This window comes from Lissotriton vulgaris, chromosome 11 (genome assembly GCF_964263255.1).
Source record: "Lissotriton vulgaris chromosome 11, aLisVul1.2, whole genome shotgun sequence".
In the NCBI taxonomy this organism is placed as follows: domain Eukaryota; kingdom Metazoa; phylum Chordata; class Amphibia; order Caudata; family Salamandridae; genus Lissotriton; species Lissotriton vulgaris.
This window is the reverse complement of record NC_141699.1, coordinates 991,613,437-991,631,369: the sequence shown is the minus strand read 5'-3', so window position 1 is coordinate 991,631,369 and position 17,933 is coordinate 991,613,437. Positions and strand designations below refer to the sequence as shown.

At 41.8% G+C, this 17,933-nt stretch overlaps 1 protein-coding gene across 1 annotated transcript in view; it reads right to left on the bottom strand.

The window, feature by feature from the left end:
* VEPH1 (ventricular zone expressed PH domain containing 1) overlaps window positions 1–17,933 on the bottom strand; it is a 1,092,144-nt gene that overhangs the window by 241,164 nt on the left and 833,047 nt on the right. The window contains exon 11 of the mRNA XM_086944228.1: window positions 182–299. Coding sequence (XP_086800354.1) covers window positions 182–299 — 118 coding nt within the window. The remainder of the gene's footprint in view (window positions 1–181; window positions 300–17,933) is intronic.

Here is a 17,933-nt window from a genome sequence, read left to right as displayed (position 1 = left end):
CTATACATAATAGGGCTTCTGGTTTGGAAAAGGCAAACATGCCTTTGTTCGAGTTGTGAGGGGACTTCAGTATGATGATTGCGTCAAGGGGATGATTGAATCAACCAGCCCAATAACGTTGAATTCCCAAAGTTGTACATGAAGGTAACAGTAGAATTTGGATTGAGGGGAAAATTATTACCTGTTGCCTTCTCAGGATTGTTGCACATGAAGCACTGCCAAGCACCCGCTTCCTCTGCAAAGCCAAAGAGATCAAAGAACCTCACTTCTTCCAGATGCATCAGTATGTGGTCCAAATCCTACACCAGTATTAAAAGAGAGCAGTAATGAGAGACGTGCAGGGCATAGACATCTTGGCTCAATGTAAATGAAATCAGATGGGCAACATCTTCACAGATATTATTAATAAAGGGTTTCTAAATAGTAACAGCATAATCACGTGATCCCTGCATCACTTGAGTCCAAGCAAAGGTATCTTCTTCATAGCTACTCGTGCATAGGTAAATATTAAAAACGTTTCATGTACAATGGCACATATAGGTTTCCCATAATTAATCTGCAAATTTACTATTGGTGCTGATGCTGTGTGAAATTTGCGTAAGTTCCTTTTGCTTTATTGTGCAAAACTTTAGGAATCTAATGCAAAATTACATGACCCACAAACCAGGCATTTACCACAATTCTTTTTACCACTATTAGAGAGAAATGAATCCGCCCATCCATTTATGCTAAACATAAATGCTAATTCACACATGACATTGTCAACAACCACTTGGGTTCTGTATGTTTATGTTGTTCCTGTGCTCCCTCAATAGGATTTCTCAACAAACGGGTGCAAAATTATGTAACTTGGTGTATGGAGCATTGCAACTAACAGGCATAACACAAAATGCTGGATGTAAAACATTGGGCTGGCGGTTGACTGGGGTGTGGCTCCTGGTCAAGCATCAACCACAGTCCTTATCATAGCAAAGCCTAAATTAACCTGCGCTCAACCCCTTGATAGTTTGGCACAGAGAAGTCTAAACTTAGAGGTAATGTGTAAAGTGGCTGTATGATGTTACAACGCGATCTTTTAGATCGCGGTACATCACAACGCATCTTTTACAACTCAAGTCGTTACCACAACTTGCGCTAGAGGTGCTGGATTTAGGAATAGTAAGATTTACTATTCCAACTCCAACATACGTACAGTAGGGAAGGTGTAGGAATAGTAAATATACTATTCCTTAGTCTAGAGCGCCCTCCAGCGCAAGCGGTGGTAACAACTTGCGTGGTAATGGCAGCGCAGTGTTTTTACCGCGTTGTCATGGATGTTCCCCATGTAAAGTATTTGTGCAAAGCTTTAAACAGTAAGACAGTGAAAGTTAACACAAAAAGACCCCACAATAGGATATAAAAATAGAGCTCAATGTAATAAATAAAACAAAACCAAAATGACTAAAAACCATTCAGTGGAACCGGAGTAATTCATTTCTAAAGAATACATTGCAATATAGCACCTAAAAGCAATAAAGCACCAACCACAGCTATCTGGCCACGCTGGACGGCTCAAAGTGAAAGGTTCAGGCAGACCGCGATGGAGTGTGGATACCGTCCCAGATTAGACCCGCTGAAATTCTACCTTCTCATGTTTTGTGCCTAGAGTCTTGTTTGCTTTGGAGAGGGTAGCCAGAAGCAAGGGTGGTCGGCGTGGTGTAAAGAACAGGCCGGGCATTGTGGATGGGCAGGCTGGTGCTTTGCAGTGGCAGTCCTCCATGGGCAATCAACGCTTGCTGTGCGAAGAGAGGGGCTGGCGGCGGCTCACGCTGAATTTCAGTGCAAGCGGGGTGGTTCCGGTACGAAGGGCCCCCTTGAGACTGCAAAGAGTCCAAAAGGTTGATTTAAAGAGTTCATGAGCCACACTAAGGGTCCAAGACCTGAGAGGCACCACTTGGGGGTCAAGAACGTGCTGCAGCTGGATCCAGGAGCTGGTTGGGGAGCCTTTTATGTCCCTGATGCTCGGATCAGGATGCCAGCAGACTAGCCCTTTGAGTCACTCTGGGGTCATAGGTTCAAGATGAAGTTGCAGTCCCATTCTTCTTCTTCATGCAAGCAGGCAGCAGGCAACAAGTCAGCATGGCAGGGGAGCAGGTCCTTTAGAAGTTCAGCAGAGTGGCAGTCCTTGTAGCAGCACAGCACTGGCAAGTATCCACAGGTCCAGAAGTGTACTGAAGTGGTAGTGCCTCAGGTCCTTCTTTTATACATGGCTGTACATTTGAAGTGGGGAGAAACTTCTAGAGGTATGCTTTTGAAGTGCACAAATGCCCTGCCTTCCCTGCCCTGGCCTCAGACTAACTATAGGCGGTGTGCAGCTCTTTGTGTGGAGGCAGGACACAGCCTATTCAAGTCTAAGTGGGGCTGTGCACAGATCCTTCCTTCAATCCTGCCAGGGATGTCCCTTCCAGTCTCACTTAAGCTCCCATTGTGTGTAGCTGTCTAGGAGAAATACACAAAGCCCAACTGTCAGCTACACCCAGTCATGTGACCACAGACAGGCTACAGGCACCAAATGGCTAACGCAAGAAAATGCCAACTTTATAAAAGTGGCATTTTCAGAATTGCAATTTAATATCCAACTTCATTCTAAGTTAGGTTTTAAATTGTGATTCCAAAGACACCAAACATGAACTGCTTATCTCTTCCCATTTGGAAATTACACTTATAAAATATAATAAGGTAACTCTAGTGTTATACTATGGGAGGGATAGGCCTTTAGTTGTGAAAAACTAATTTAAGGGTTTTTCACTACCAGGAAATGTAAAAATCATCAGTACATACACTACTTTTTAAATGCACTCCCCCTGCCCTCTGGGCTGTCCAGGGCTCCTCCTAGAGGTGAATTTTATGTATGAAAACTGAAGGTTTGGGCCTGGCAAAAGGTTTATTTTGCGAGGTCGTAATGGAAATTTAAACTGCCCACGTAGACTCTGCAATGGCAGGCCTGAGACGTGCTTAAAGGGCTAATTAAGTGGGTGACACAATCAGTACTTCAGGCCCACTAGTAGCATTTAATTTCAGGCCCTGGATACATGTAGTACACTTTACTAGGGACTTAAAAGTAAATTAAATATGCCAATTGGGTCTAAATCAATGTTACCATGTTTTAAGGTGAGACCGTAAGCACCTCAGCACTGGTTAGCAGTAGTAAAATGCACAGAGTCTTAAGGCCAGCAAAAACAAATCCAGCAACAAAATTGAGGGTAAAGGCAAAAAGTTTGGAGATGATCCTGCAGAAAGAGCCAAATCCAACACTGGAAATTATGCGCCATTATGCTGAGGTAACAAAACTTTCTTCTGGGCCTAGTAAGGGGTGAAAGGAGTCAAGCAGAAGGAGCGGAAATCTAAATATATTTTATCAGCTTGTGATACGTTTTAGCAAAACAGCAAATTCAGTATTCTATGTAATTCCTGTGTTATAACACTGACTCACTTCCAGATCACAGTGGTAAGAATTATTACACAAACCATCTGAAAGAATTTTCTGTATTCTTTTATTTCTGCAAGTGCGCCAGGTGTACGTGCTTGTGTTTCTGCCAATGTCTACTTTTACCTAAACAATGCCCACTTCTTCCAAATATCTGCTACAATTTTGTAAATTTACTAAGTCAACAGACATGGTAGATTACAGGTGTATTGGTGTCCAAGCACCCAGAGGCTAAGGTTAATTTTTGTACCAGCACAAAATGTAGCATGCTCCTTTCCCCCATCACTTGAGCAGCGTGGTGTCACATAAGGCTTCTAGCTGCCATATTAGTAATTGGCAAGAGGCCATTGTAGATATTCGGCAGACCACATTGGGTAAATCTTCAAGGTTCTTCCAAATTCGATGTCTCCTGATTTCAGGCAAAGGAGAGACAGACTGGAAGTTTAAAGTGTAGATGTAGGCATTTTTCCTCAAATCGGTTGTACCTTGGTTTCCGAAGTGATAACATCTTACTGCCCTGAAGCATCTGACCACATGGTAAAATGCGAACAATCTGGATTGGTTACTTGGTGCCTGACCAATCAGAAATGTGTTAATGTCTAAGGGTTTTGAAGTCTGTTTGTTTCTTGGTCGGTAGTTTTTGCAGGGATTTGTTTGCAGCTGGGATGTAGATGGTTTGCTTTAAGCCAAAATCTTTCATGTTATTCCATGATATCTAATTTGATTTTGTCTTACATCCTCATCACATATTTAAAGTGACGGAAAGAGGAACACTTTACTAACATGTAAAAAAGGGCAATTAAATATTATATTTCATACTTACATGCCACCATACACTGTAATACTTCTAATCATAATTCTGAGCAGAATAAAGTAAAGGATTTGGGCAATAAATTCTAATTTAAATGTATGGGATACAGTCTATTAAGTTTAATCTATGACATATCCATCACTACCTTTTTAGCATGACCTTTCCCAGAAGATCTGACAAGCAACCATAGCTGACTTTCAACTCTAAAAGGATAAACATAATTCAGGGCAGGCTTGCCCATCTCTGAGCTTGCCTACCTAGACGTGGTACTCAAAGACATTTTCAAAGGTCAACATTTATTCCAGTGTTTGAAATGCAGGAAATTGAATGATGCTGAGTGCCATTAAAGGCTGTGTTAGACAGCCAGAGGGCACCACACAAGATCTCTTCTCTGCCCAACAACATCACCAAGCAGCGGGATCCTAGTCACGTTGACTGATATACAATAGGAAGTACTCACCATCTTGTTCATATCTCCTGAATTATTTCCAATGTGGAAAAGAAACCTGACCGTTGGAAACACAGAGGAAAACATCTGAAGGATCTTCCTGATGTGTTCCCTGATCATGAGGAATCAGGATCCACATCTTCTGTCTCAATGCATACCGAGATTATGGAAAAGTGAGACTGACAGTCCCTTGCATGTCTGCCGTGTAAACATGCTGCTTCACCTAGTCAGTCTGCAGTGCTGTCATGGGCCGGATCAACTTCCCCTGAAGTAATTTGCATGATCTTTGTCCAAATCCAAGGCCTGCACCTGAATGTCACCTACCTGCCAACGGAAGGGTGTCCTGTTCAACTCATGGCATTGCAGTCAGAAATGCAGCAAGAGGGATACGGATGGGTTTAGAAGAGCAGGGGGTACCCTTCATTACAGGTTAATGGGTGGAGAGTTCCCCACCCACCATTTAACCCTAATAATGGGGGGGGGGAAGGGGTGATAAAGGATAGTCAGGCTGTCATGTCCTCATGTATGAATGTACACTGCAAGAAACACAGACTCCTGTACACACTGTAATGGCCGTAAACTTTTTCACCATCGGTCACATTCCTTAGACTCAAGATCCAGGCGACTGGGTCACCCTTTGAAGAGAAGGCGGACTTCTTCGTCGGATTGTAAATTAAAAGGCCTCTAATGAGGAACTATAACCTAATGCCACCAATGCCAGGATCTCATACATGCCAAAACTCTAGGTTCAGGAGGAAACTCACAATTCGATAAAAACTTTCTTTTAGTTTTCTCTCACTTAAAACATTCTTCACTTCAATGTAAATTAGAGGGGAAATTAAAATAAACAAAATTTAGTTTTCTACATTTCTATGTGGTCTGCTCCAAACTGTTGGCATGTATGGTAACCATATAGATTAGTGAGAGGCTGTAAAATCCACCTTCACGGTAGTATAAGTTACTGTTTGTGTGTACTTTTTTAAACAAAGTTAGGCTCTGCCATAGATATCTCTTGTTAAAAGATCATCAATTTCTGAGGACCAACAGATAGATAAATTCAATGGAGAGTAAACATAAAGAGGTCAGAAAAAACAAACAGGATAGGGTGGATAAGGATTTTAAGACATGTAGAGGACTTGTTTTCAACTATCAAGTTCAAATGAATCAATCAAAAGGTATATAGGGAAGTGTTGCTCTTTTGTTCTGCCCAGGCTTAGGGCATGATCCAAACATGCCATCTTAAACCAGATCATCCAAGTAGTGATGCCCTGATTAGTCTTCTCACTTCAGGAACATGAGATAATCATTTGACCCATGTCAGTTCATTCTTTTTACTTTGCCTTCTGGTACTTTTGTTTCCCCTCATTACAAACGTAGTAATCATGCAATAGTCTTAGGAGATGCTTCTGCATTGAGGATTCCCTACCTGAAGCTCACAGAGACATACACTGGGTGGTCTGTGTCTTTGCTGGAGATTTGTGCATTTACAATATCCGCGGGAGCTCCCCACTTTTCAATAAGATTGACTAGTGGACAAACAATCCTAGTGACACTACTGGAATACTGCTGTTTTAAAGCTACTTAAACAATAGGTTTGGGCATCATGATGCCTCATGGGTGTTAGGTCCCTATGTCACTGCTGATGAGCTGCAGTTATTTGGTTCTTGGAGGTCATTTAGATATGTATTTTCTGAAAGGGACTGTTACCATTTTGCTTGTTTTTCAGGCCAAGGACTATGATGGGGCTCTTTAAGTCTTTGAGGTACCATTTAGTGGGATTGTCTCTTTTCCATTGACTCATCAGAGATATGCTTGCTTGGTCTTTTCAAAAGACGGCATTGAATTCTGCTACCTTGAATGTTCTGTCATTCAGCGGAGCTGATTGAACTCTCCTGGTCTCTTGATTCTGGGAGTACCACTGTCTGTTCAAGTCTCCCATTGGTGTGGCACATTTCACGTGTTGCTGATTGATTCAGGCAACCTGAGTAATATGGCATCTGGTTCAAAGAACTTTAAATTCCACATTTTATGTGGGGTAGGCTATGTGGGTGCAGGCCTTAATGATTAGGACAAAGTGGCTCTCATTGGTCACCTTTTGTTCTTTAGTGGATACTTAGCTACCTGCAAGGGGTTTTAATGTCATGACTGCAGACTGAGACCCTATTTTCCTACTTGCTGCACTTCCATGATTAAGGGACATATGATTCTCTTTTGGAGCTGGAAGTCTCCGGACATTGATTTGTGATGACCTATCTAGTGAAACGCTAGGCTTTTCCATCACTCATTGTGCTTGGCATGGAAATTGGTCACAGCCTGATTACTATCCTTGCCTCCGTTCTCTGGATCTGGCTTTGTTCCCAGTCATGGGTAAATGACTGAAGCATTAAAATGTTTTGAAATCCACAGCAACATAACAAACAGCAAACTGTTATGCTATCAAGTGGTGCATAAGGAATTGATTCCATCTCAGAAGTAGGCACCATTAAGTCTGTTTATGTCATTGAGGATAATTTGAGAAGGAAAATAACAAAAATGTATAAACATCAGATGACTTGAACTGACACTATTTTCATAGTGAGTCACATCACAGTTGCTCACTCAGCTTGTAAAATGCTGTTGATAATTTTATAGATTCAAAAATTAATTGTAATAAATGTATTAGAATTCTACTATTGTTTTTACATTGGGAGGCTGAGAGGTAGATCACAGTACACTTTTACAACCATCTTCTTCAAACAAAGGATTTCTGGGCAGATTTGTGAGTAAGTCAACATGCAGTGTGGATGGAGGGTCACCTATTTACAATTACTTATTATAGAGAAAAATTGCATTTGCAATAAAAATGCATCTTTTTGCTTTACATATTTTCCCCAAATATACATATGTGTTGCAGTGATTACTTCCACTCTCTGCATAAAATCTTTGCTATATGTATCCAGCCAACCTGTGTCATATTCCTTTTGTATAGTTGGTAGTCTGAATGGGAGAGTTTGCAATTTAGTCAAGATTTCTTTTTCTGTTACTATTATTACTTATATATTTCTTTCAGTTTGAATCTCATTGGCCCATTAAATGACCACTGCCTGAGACATCTCAAAGCCATGATGTCTATTCAATTTCAATTCAATTCAGTGATTTATATAGCGCGCTACATACCCAGAGGGTTTCAAGGCGCTTGGAGAAGGGTGGGGAGTTACTTGTCGAATATCCAGGTTTTAAGTTGTTTTCTGAATGCTAGGTGGTTCTGAGTGAGGCGAAGGTGAGTGGGAAGTGAGTTCCAGGTTTTATCCGCCTGGTAGGAGAAGTATCTTCCTCCCATGGTGGTTTTGTTGATGCGAGGTACAGCAGCAAGGGCTTGGTGGGAGGAGCGTAGCTGGCGGGAGGGCGTGTAGAAGGAAAGTCGTGTGTTGAGGCATTCGGGCCCAAGTTCGTAAAGTGCTTTGTGTGCGTGAGTTAGAAGGCAGAATGTTATCCTCTTATTGATGGGGAGCCAGTGGAGGTTTTTCAGGTGACCAGAAATGTGATCTTTACGCGGAATGTCTAGAATGAGTTTGGCTGATGCGTTCTGGATGCGTTGGAGTTTTTTCTGAAGTTTTGCGGTGGTACCGGCGTAAAGGGTGTTTCCGTAGTCCAGGCGGCTTGTAACTAGTGCGTGGGTGACCGTTTTTCTAGTTTCAGTGGGGATCCAGCGAAATGTTTTTTTGAGCATGCAAAGATTATTGAAGCAAGATGATGAAACTGCGTTGACTTGTCTGGTCATCGAGAGTGAGGAATCCAGAATGACGCCCAGGTTACGTGCGTGGTCTGTTGGGATGGGTGCTTTTCCAAGGGATTCTGGCCACCACGTGTCGTCCCAGACGGAGGGGGAGGTACCTAAGATAAGGACTTCTGTTTTGTCGGAATTCCGTTTCAGGCGGCTGTGCTTCATCCACTCGGCTACTTCTCTCATTCCTTTATGTAGGTTGGTTTTGGCGGTGTTAGGGTCTTTGGTGAGTGAGAGGATCAGTTGAGTGTCATCAGCGTAGGAGATGATGTTGAGGTTGTGTTGACGTGCGATGGCCGCAAGGGGGCTCATGTATACGTTGAAGAGGGTGGGGCTGAGTGAAGATCCTTGTGGCACGCCGCAAATGACTTCAGTGGCTTCTGATTTGAATGGTGGGAGACAGACTCTCTGAGTTCTTCCGGCAAGGAACGAGGTGATCCAATCCAGTGCTTTTCCTTGAATTCCGATGTTTCTGAGGCGTTGTAACAGGGTGCTATGACAGACTGTGTCGAAGGCTGCGGAGAGGTCGAGGAGGATGAGGGCGACGGTGTCACCATTGTCCAGTAGAGTTCGAATGTCGTCTGTTGCTGCGATGAGTGCGGTCTCAGTGCTGTGTTTGGCTCGGAAGCCGGACTGTGAGGAGTCGAGGGATTTGTTGGTTTTGAGGAAGGCGGCGAGCTGGTTGTTGACAGCTTTCTCGATGACTTTGGCCGGGAATGGAAGGAGTGATATGGGGCGGTAGTTTTTGAGTTCGGTGGGGTCAGCTGTGGGTTTTTTCAGAAGGGCGCTGAGTTCGGCGTGTTTCCAGCTATCTGGGAAGGTGGCGGAGGTGAGGGAGCAGTTGATGACATCTCGGAGGTGGGGTGCGATGATGGAATCTGCTTTGTTGAAGATGTGGTGAGGGCATGGGTCTGTGGGGGATCCTGAGTGGATGGAGTTCATCAGGCGGATGGTATCATCCGTGGAGATTGGGTTCCAGTCATTAAGGATGTTCAAGGGGGGTGAAGGTGTGGCAGAAGGTTGGGTGGGTTGGTCTCCGGGTTGGTTGTCGAAGCTGTTGTGGATGTCTGCGATTTTGTCGTGGAAGAACGAAGCTAGGGAGTCGCAGAGGACTTGAGAGGGAGTGATGTCGTTGGAGTTGGCAGTGGGGTTGGTGAATTCTTTGACGATGTTGAATAATTCCTTGCTGTTGTGGGCGTTGTTGTCAAGTCGGTCTTTGAAAGCTGCTTTCTTGACAGTTTGGATCAGTTGGTGGTGTATGCGGGTGGTGTTTTTGAAGGCGTCTCTGGTGTTGGCGTTTGGGTCTTTTTTCCAGGCCTTCTCAAGGGAGCGACAGAGTTTCTTGGATTTCTTAAGATCATCGTTGAACCAGGGGGCGTTTTTGCTGCCTAGTTTGATTTGACGTTTTTTCAGGGGTGCTAGGTTGTCAGCGCTGTTGGTTAGCCATTGAGTGAGGTTAATGGCTGCTTGGTTGGCGTTCAATGAGTGGGCAGGGGTGTTTTGAAGAAGCGATGAGGAGATCTGGTCGATGGTGATTTTGTTCCAGTTTCTTCGCAGAGTAGGTTGAAGATGGTTGTGGGTTGTGGTCTTTTTGTAGATAAAGTGAATGCAGCTGTGGTTCGTCCAATGGAGAGCTGTGGTGTGACTGAAGGAGATATGTTTGCTGGAGGTGAAGATAGGGTCGAGTGTGTGACCTGCGAGGTGAGTGGGTGTATTAACAAGTTGTTTGAGTCCGAGGTTGGCGAGATTGTCCAGAAGGGCGGTGGTGTTGCTGTCGTTACTTTTTTCCAGATGAAAATTGAGGTCTCCTAGTAGAATGTAGTCCTTGGAGGGGAGGGCGTGTGGGGTGATAAAGTCAGTGATGTCTTCACTGAATTGTGCTCGGGGTCCTGGTGGCCTGTAGAGGAGGGTGCCTCTGAGTGTGGTCTTGGGGTCAGTGTGGATCTGGAAGTGAAGGTGCTCGGCGCTAGCGAGGTTGATGTCTGAGCTGGTTGAGATGCGGATGGAATTCTTGTGGACAATAGCGATGCCTCCTCCTGTTTGCTTGTTGCGGTCTTTTCGGATGATCTTGTAGCCTTCCGGGATGGCAATGGTGATGTCTGGGGCGGAGGAGGCGTTCATCCATGTTTCAGTTAGGAAGGCGACGTCCGGGGAGATGGAGTCTAGTAAATTCCAGAGGTCGATGGCGTGTTTGTGGACCGAGCGGGTGTTGAGCAGGATGCATTTTAGGTGGTTGGTGTCAGATCTCTGTTTGGTGTTAGTGGATGTGGGGTTGGTCTTGGTGCCGTCAAACTTGCAGGAGTTGCACGTGAAGGGTCCATGGGTGTGTCCGGGGGCGGCTTGAGCGCAGTCGGAGAGTCGGCCTGTGTTAAGGGCTAGGAGGGTGGAGGCGGCGTTTGTAATGCGGGTGGGGTGGTTGGGACGGGGGCCAGGGGGTCTGGCGCTGGGCGCGGTCCAGGCGCGGACGGGCGTAGACGGGCTTACCTTTGGCGCACCTTCGGCGCGGCCGCAGCGCGTGGATGCTGCGCGTTGGGTCATTGGTCATAAATGGAGAGGGGGGGCGGAGCGTGGGAGGGGCAGCTGGGAGGCGGTAGCGAGGAGGGTAGGTGGGCCAGGGGAATGAGCAACAGGGAAATGGAGGGCGGGATAGCAAGTCAAAAAACGGGGGGGCAGAAGGATTGATATTAAATGTCATGTGACATAATTTCCTAGTTTGACCTCATAGCCTGATTTAGAGTTTGGTGGATGGGCTACTCATCACAATTGTTATGGATAAGCCGTCCATTTTATTACAAGTGCCATAGGATATGATGCACATGAATTAAGACAGATGTCATATTCATCACTGTTCTGTCGGAGTAACTCGTCTTCCAAATTCTACCTCGTTCCACTAGTCTCAAGTCTTACATGTGGCTTTCTGGCACAGTGAATGGCAAAATAAGGCATCCTGGTCTGCCATTTAAAAAGGATGAAGGCTGTTGATTCAGGTTCCAGTTTGGTTGAAACAAGCAAAATGAATCCCAATTCAGAAATATTTTTCTATCAGTACTTTTTACTTACAAATATCCTAGATGTGATTTATAACTGGAAGTCCAGGCCAGCACCACAAAATATTTTTGTGAGTAGGTGAGTATTTTTCAGATATGTACAAAATATTGTGGTACCAAAGTATCATAGCAAAAATATTGACCAGTTAAGTATATATCAGTATGTTGGTGTTGGTGTTTAATGTCCTTAACTCCACATTGACATACCTCGATTATATATGTGATCGATTTCCCGAGGCAGGGACGAAACGCGTCATGGCTGCCAGCGTTTGTTTGTTGATGACTATGCAAATAAACTAAAAGGCATTTAAAAACAGCTTGGTGGTCTGTGCTCTCTGTGCTCCTGCGAGGGAAAAGCAGCAGCAGTAGGAGTTTGCGGCGATATATATATATAAAATCGAAAAAATGTGTACTTAATCTGTGGAGAAATCATTGTCTGACGATCTGTGAGCAAGGGCGGATGTCCGAAACGCGTCGGATCTAGTGGCTCTGTTGGATTGAAGAACTCATGCCAAATCTACACGTTGGAGTTGGTGATCTTTTCTCTCACTTGCGCGAGCGGATGTGTTGAAGATTGCACCTTTATGGATGGATGGATGGATGGATGGATGGATGGATATATATATATATATATATATATATATCTATATATATATATATATCTATATATATATATATCTATATATATATATATATATATATATATATATATAGATATATATATATATATATATATATATATATATATATATATGCATGACTGACTAGGTGTATGAGTAACTCCATGGATGAGTGACAATTTGTGAGTGTCTGTTTACACTGAGTGTATCTAAGGTTATATTAGAGTCTGAACAGATTCATCATATTATCACATGAATGAGGTCATCAGTGATGTTGTCAGTGATGTCATTTGAGTTGTCATCAGTGATGTCATCAGTGATGTCACTGACCATGTCATGAATGATGTAATATGTGACATCATCAGCAGTGGATTGCGGGTGCGCGATATATAGTTAGTGCATCTAACTATATATGCGAATTTCAATGGTTTTGTGCGAGTAAAATAAGGTTTTGAAAATGCTAATCCCTAACTATATATGGTCTATAACCTATGGTTTTTTCAGTGAATTTTCAAGGTTTTGTAAATGCTAATTCCTAACTATATATGGTCTATAACCTATGGTTTTTTCAGTGAATTTCAATGGTTTTTTAATAGCAAATATCAAAAGCTGTAAAATGTATTCTTTTTTTTTTTTTTTCTAAAGTACGCTCCCTGGTTCGCTTACTGGTGCGCGTACCGGGCGCTTCCCCCGCGAAATATAATTTTTTTTTCTCTTTTTTTTTGCATGTATCAGCATCCTAATCCCCCCTCCGAAAACCTAGAGGGTCACAAAGTGTCTACCGTGCCTCCTTCTACCCATTCCGAACATTGTTTGTCCTCCATTTTGTGTCTCAATTCTACCAATACTCAAAATGGAGGACTCCCGTAACGCTGCCGGTTCGCGTACCGGGGAGCGCACCGGTAAGCGCTCGATAAAAAAAGGTGGGAAAGTAATTTACAGAAAAACCACTACAGACACTTTCATCAAATATAGAATAGCCCCTACTACATAGCAGTCCCTACCATTTCCCCAAATTTGATGGAATTTCATTGTGAAAATTATGCTGTAAGCCTGATTAAATATCCCGAGGTAAATTACCTAACCAAAACACTTATGAAGTGTTAGAATTGACAACCAATCAAAATGCTACTTTCAATATCTTCTATTATTTCATGACATTTGATTGGTTATGTACCTGAATATATATAAAGAAAGAGAGAGAAACACAGCCATTTTGACTACTACTTCTTGAAGTACATATCAAGTACATTTCAACTGATAACTTAAAGTTCTATTTGAAAGGTAAGATGTTATTTTAAAAACTGAAGTATGTTCTGTACTGTAAGTTAATTAGGAAAACATTTTCTGATAGTTATATACTATCCCTCTGTAATACTTATAGAATAAAATAGACTTCTCTGTTTTAGTTATGGATGGAGTTAGACTTGTCTTGTATAATTAAGAATTGACTTAGAGTTTATCACATACATTTTTTGATATTTCTACTTCCAGTTTGATACCATACACTGCCCAACGAAAAAATCACTGTTTAAAAAAACAAACTACCTGTCTGTACTTAAACCCAACAGTGCCTTATCTGTACTGATATATTTTTTTAAATTCATTTTACAGCATACAAAATGGAAGGAGAGCAGAAAAATAACATGGAAATTGTTGCAGAATGCAACCAAGACACAGAAAATGATTCAGAATTCTTTGATGAATCAATGGACATAGAACTTCTGCAATGTGTTGAAGCTGTGGATTTCTTAATTGAAAATGAGTCAAAATCTGACCAAGAATTATTAGAAGTTCTTTTTAATTTTGAAAATAAATCAGAAAAATAAATTTATATATAATAATTCAAAAATTGTTTGAGACATTATTCATTTTATATGTATTTTTTAAACTAGTAGCAAATTGATTTTAATGTAAAATCAGACTTTAAATATACTGTGCAACTTAAGTTTGCTCATAGTTACTTCCTTTCTTCCACTATATCATCTCCAATGTGTATTTAACATCTCTTCATCATCTCCTGCCTCCATTGTCTTTCTGCTTTCCTGACAGACTACGCTATGAATTCCATATACCTCAATAACTTCTGAAACAACCTGAAAGATATCTACAAAGGAAACAATGTATTTTTATTTTTAGACTCTGCATTGGTACCTACATGTTGGTACTTAAATAAAATAAATTTAAAAAAAACAAAAATAACAATCAATAAACATACAATATTTGAACATTCTTTCATCCTATTTTCCCAATATTACGCTTCCCGGTGCGCGTACCGAGCGCTCCCCCCGCAAAAAAAAGATATAAAAATTATTATTTTTTAACCCCGCGAGGCCCTTTTAAAGCCCCCTCATCAAACCTAGGGAGTCAGGGAGGATGTACTCTGCCCCCTTATGCTCATTTCCCCCTTTGTTTTTGCCACCTCTTGTGTCTCGATCCTACCGAGACACAAGATGGCGGCCACTCTTGACTGTTTAGAATGTTTACAGACACCGGAAAGCCAATCAGCTTCGCGAAGTTCCGTTACGCGTCAGGTACGCGAACCGGAGCGCTAACCGGAGCGCTGTCACAGATATATCTGTTTTTTAAAACGTTAATTTCTCAAAATCCACTGGAGCACATATATTGAGACATAGCAAAGGCACGTCGGGCAAACCATATCTACAATTTTTCCAAGTTTCGTGTAAATCCATTCAGCCGTTCGAGCTAAAAGTGAGTCCAACCGCCCTATGGAAAACTCAATGTTAAAAACGCGTTTTGGGACCCCCCTTTTTTCTCGGCCCCCCTTGACGAAACCCCCTCGAATTTTCAAGGGCTGCTCAGAAACAAAATGTGCCATTTTCCTGAGAATTTCAGCCAATTCCGTCCACAAACGCCAAAGTTATTCGACATAGAATTTTCAAAAATCCCATAGGCAAAAAATCCTAACTATATATACCTACTGGCGACCGCCTGTAGGTAATATATATATATATATATATTTATATATATATATATAATATATATACCTGCTCTCGTAGAAACATTCTTTATACTGGCAAGTGCTGCAGCATAACGGGTTTCAACTCTTTACGAGCCTTAATCATATGCCAAAGTCAGAGCGAGCAGCCAGAAAGTATTTTCTGCTTCGTTTTTCAGAAAGTGTTGAAGGACTGCAAAATGTCCGTATTTGAGCAGTGTGCTCAAAGTGGTAGTGATCCATTATTTAGTTATTGCAGCAAGACTTCACATATAACAGGGTAATTCGAAATGTCAACATTATTAATAGATAATCAATACATCTTATCAACACTGTTATATGCACAAAGGTTTCGATGCCAGTTTTCTTTTCCTTAATTATATATTGGACCACAACTCCCATAATGCTTTGAAATGGTATTCCAAAAAAGGTCACATCTTCAACATCATTACCTCAAAGTAAAACGTTTGTAATGCACCTTTTCCTGCCTCCGCGGATTCAATTCCATTTAAGGCAGAGACATTCTGCAACTTCATAACAACGAGGGCAATGCCACTCTCCATTCCAACCACAATGTTAACTATATATATTTCCTAATGGCAGTAGGTAGTTATTGTTAGGATGTATTTACCATAGGAAGATAGTTTTTGATTTGCCAATAAATTCACCGTTTGATGAATCTTCACAAAATCTTCAGATTTTATACAAGGCTCCCTTCATCTGCTATCTTGAACATTTCGGGGTGATCCATCAAGTGGGGGGCATGGAACTAGTGCTGCTTAAAAGCACATTTTCTCCATGTTAATTCCCATAGGACTTTTAGACATGGCTGCAGCACAAACTGCTGAACAGAATTATACTAAATTTGGCAGGAAGGTAGATGTTGGTCCAGGGATGTGCCTTTTCATTATTTGGTGTAAATCCGTTCAGAAGTTTTTGAGTTATTTAAAGAAATCTTCAGCAGTACATATAGGGACTTGGAGGATCCGTGACCATTCCCGATCTCATGCTGAGATTTGATTGGCTGTCAACACGTCAAACCAAGAAGTGTCGGCAGACATCTTGGGAAGAAACAGTTTCAGGAGCGCCAAAAGCATTTTAGTTCAGTGACATCATAGGACATGTATGTGAATGGTGCAGGGTCACAGGACTGGCTAACAATATTAGGAATTAATAGCTGTGACTTGGGCAGGGTAGAGGAACACAGGGACGTGCAGGCATTCTAAATAAATTGGTACAAGTTGCGCACACACAGATAATCTTTGAGGATTGCAAGGAATTCCCAGTGGGTTATAAAATGCCCATCTTGGTATTGAGGCCACAAGATAGATTGCCTGGCAGTATAATGCAAGCTTTATCTCCTGGAGATTAGGTTTGGAGTTAGACCTTATGCACACATTCAGTGACAAAAGGGGTGAAATGCCTGATGTTGAACACACCATAACTCAAATCAGTGATAGTACATATTGCAGGATTTTAATCGTTATAGAAATTGGTCAAGCCCTTAAGATAAAGGGTTTAATTTCAGAAAGCACTGCCATTTAACTGTGGGGTTTTTGTACCTCCGACCCAATAAGGTACAATATATTATATCTTTGAAGCAAAATAAAGGAAATCAGTCTTCTGGGTGGTAATATAATCCATGTGTAAGACCTAACTTGAGCTTTTTATTGATTTATTTAGTCACTTTGTAAAGCACTTGTTTGATACAATCACCGCTACAAAGCACCGCTGGTAAGTTGATGGTAAATTCTAAGATTGGTTGAACCCCCATCTCACACTCTGGCAACCTGTAACTGCCAGCAATATAGGTTTTCTTGGGAATACTCCGATCCAAGGAATGGTGGAGAGAAACCACATGTAGTGTAGGGTTCTTTTTATAGGGTCGTAGTCTGTGAGAAAAACAAGACATTTTTAAAGAGGCATGTTTTCATTTGTTTCTTGAAAGCAGCCAGATTTGTTTGGGGCTTTAGGTCTGGGTGCAGCTCATTCCAATACTATTCTCTTATCATCCGAATCTTGACTTGATGAGCCTAACCAGCTCAAATAAAAATGATAAAATAACTTTTTATTTGGACAAAGACTGACCCTGTGAGATAGGAATGGGAAGCCTGTGGTGGGGGGACAATGGGTGCATTTTTCAGATACACACCCACTTTAAAAGTATATTGAGAGACAACTCCATCCATCTCCACCCTTGCTTAGTGCTTAAATCTAGTATTTGTATGAGGGAAAACAGAAAAAAACAGATAGGACACAAATATTAAGCATTATGAGTATTAGATATAAATCACATGGAGACAGAGTATAAAACGAGTCTTGTTATCAAAAGTATGATTGTTTTAGTCAAAATTCTGACTACATCTGAAATAGAATTGAGTTGGAACAGCTTAATTGCAGTGGATAAATCCTCTTTGGCCTGGATATATTAAATCAGCAGTGCCACTGTAAACTCTCTCTCGTGAGATTAAGAGACATATAGTTAAAGGACATCACCCACCCAGGAAGCCCTAACATGTTCTTACCAAGTTGTTCTTGGAGAAAGGAAGAAAATTGACAAAGCTGGTTCATACAAAGCCAAGAAGGACCATTTGCAAATTTCATCCACATGTTACTGACAAGGCAGAGTTTGAGAAGGCCGTTGAAGTAACAATTCACATCTACCCACTTGCTCCTTTAGCTCAGCTTGTACGATACGTGCAGGACCAGTTAGAATGCACTGGTGGGATTGCTTTCCTATGGAAAAGGTGTGGCTATTTCTATACATGATTGCTTGGTAACATCACTTTTGCTAACACCTTCTGTGAATTAATGAAGGG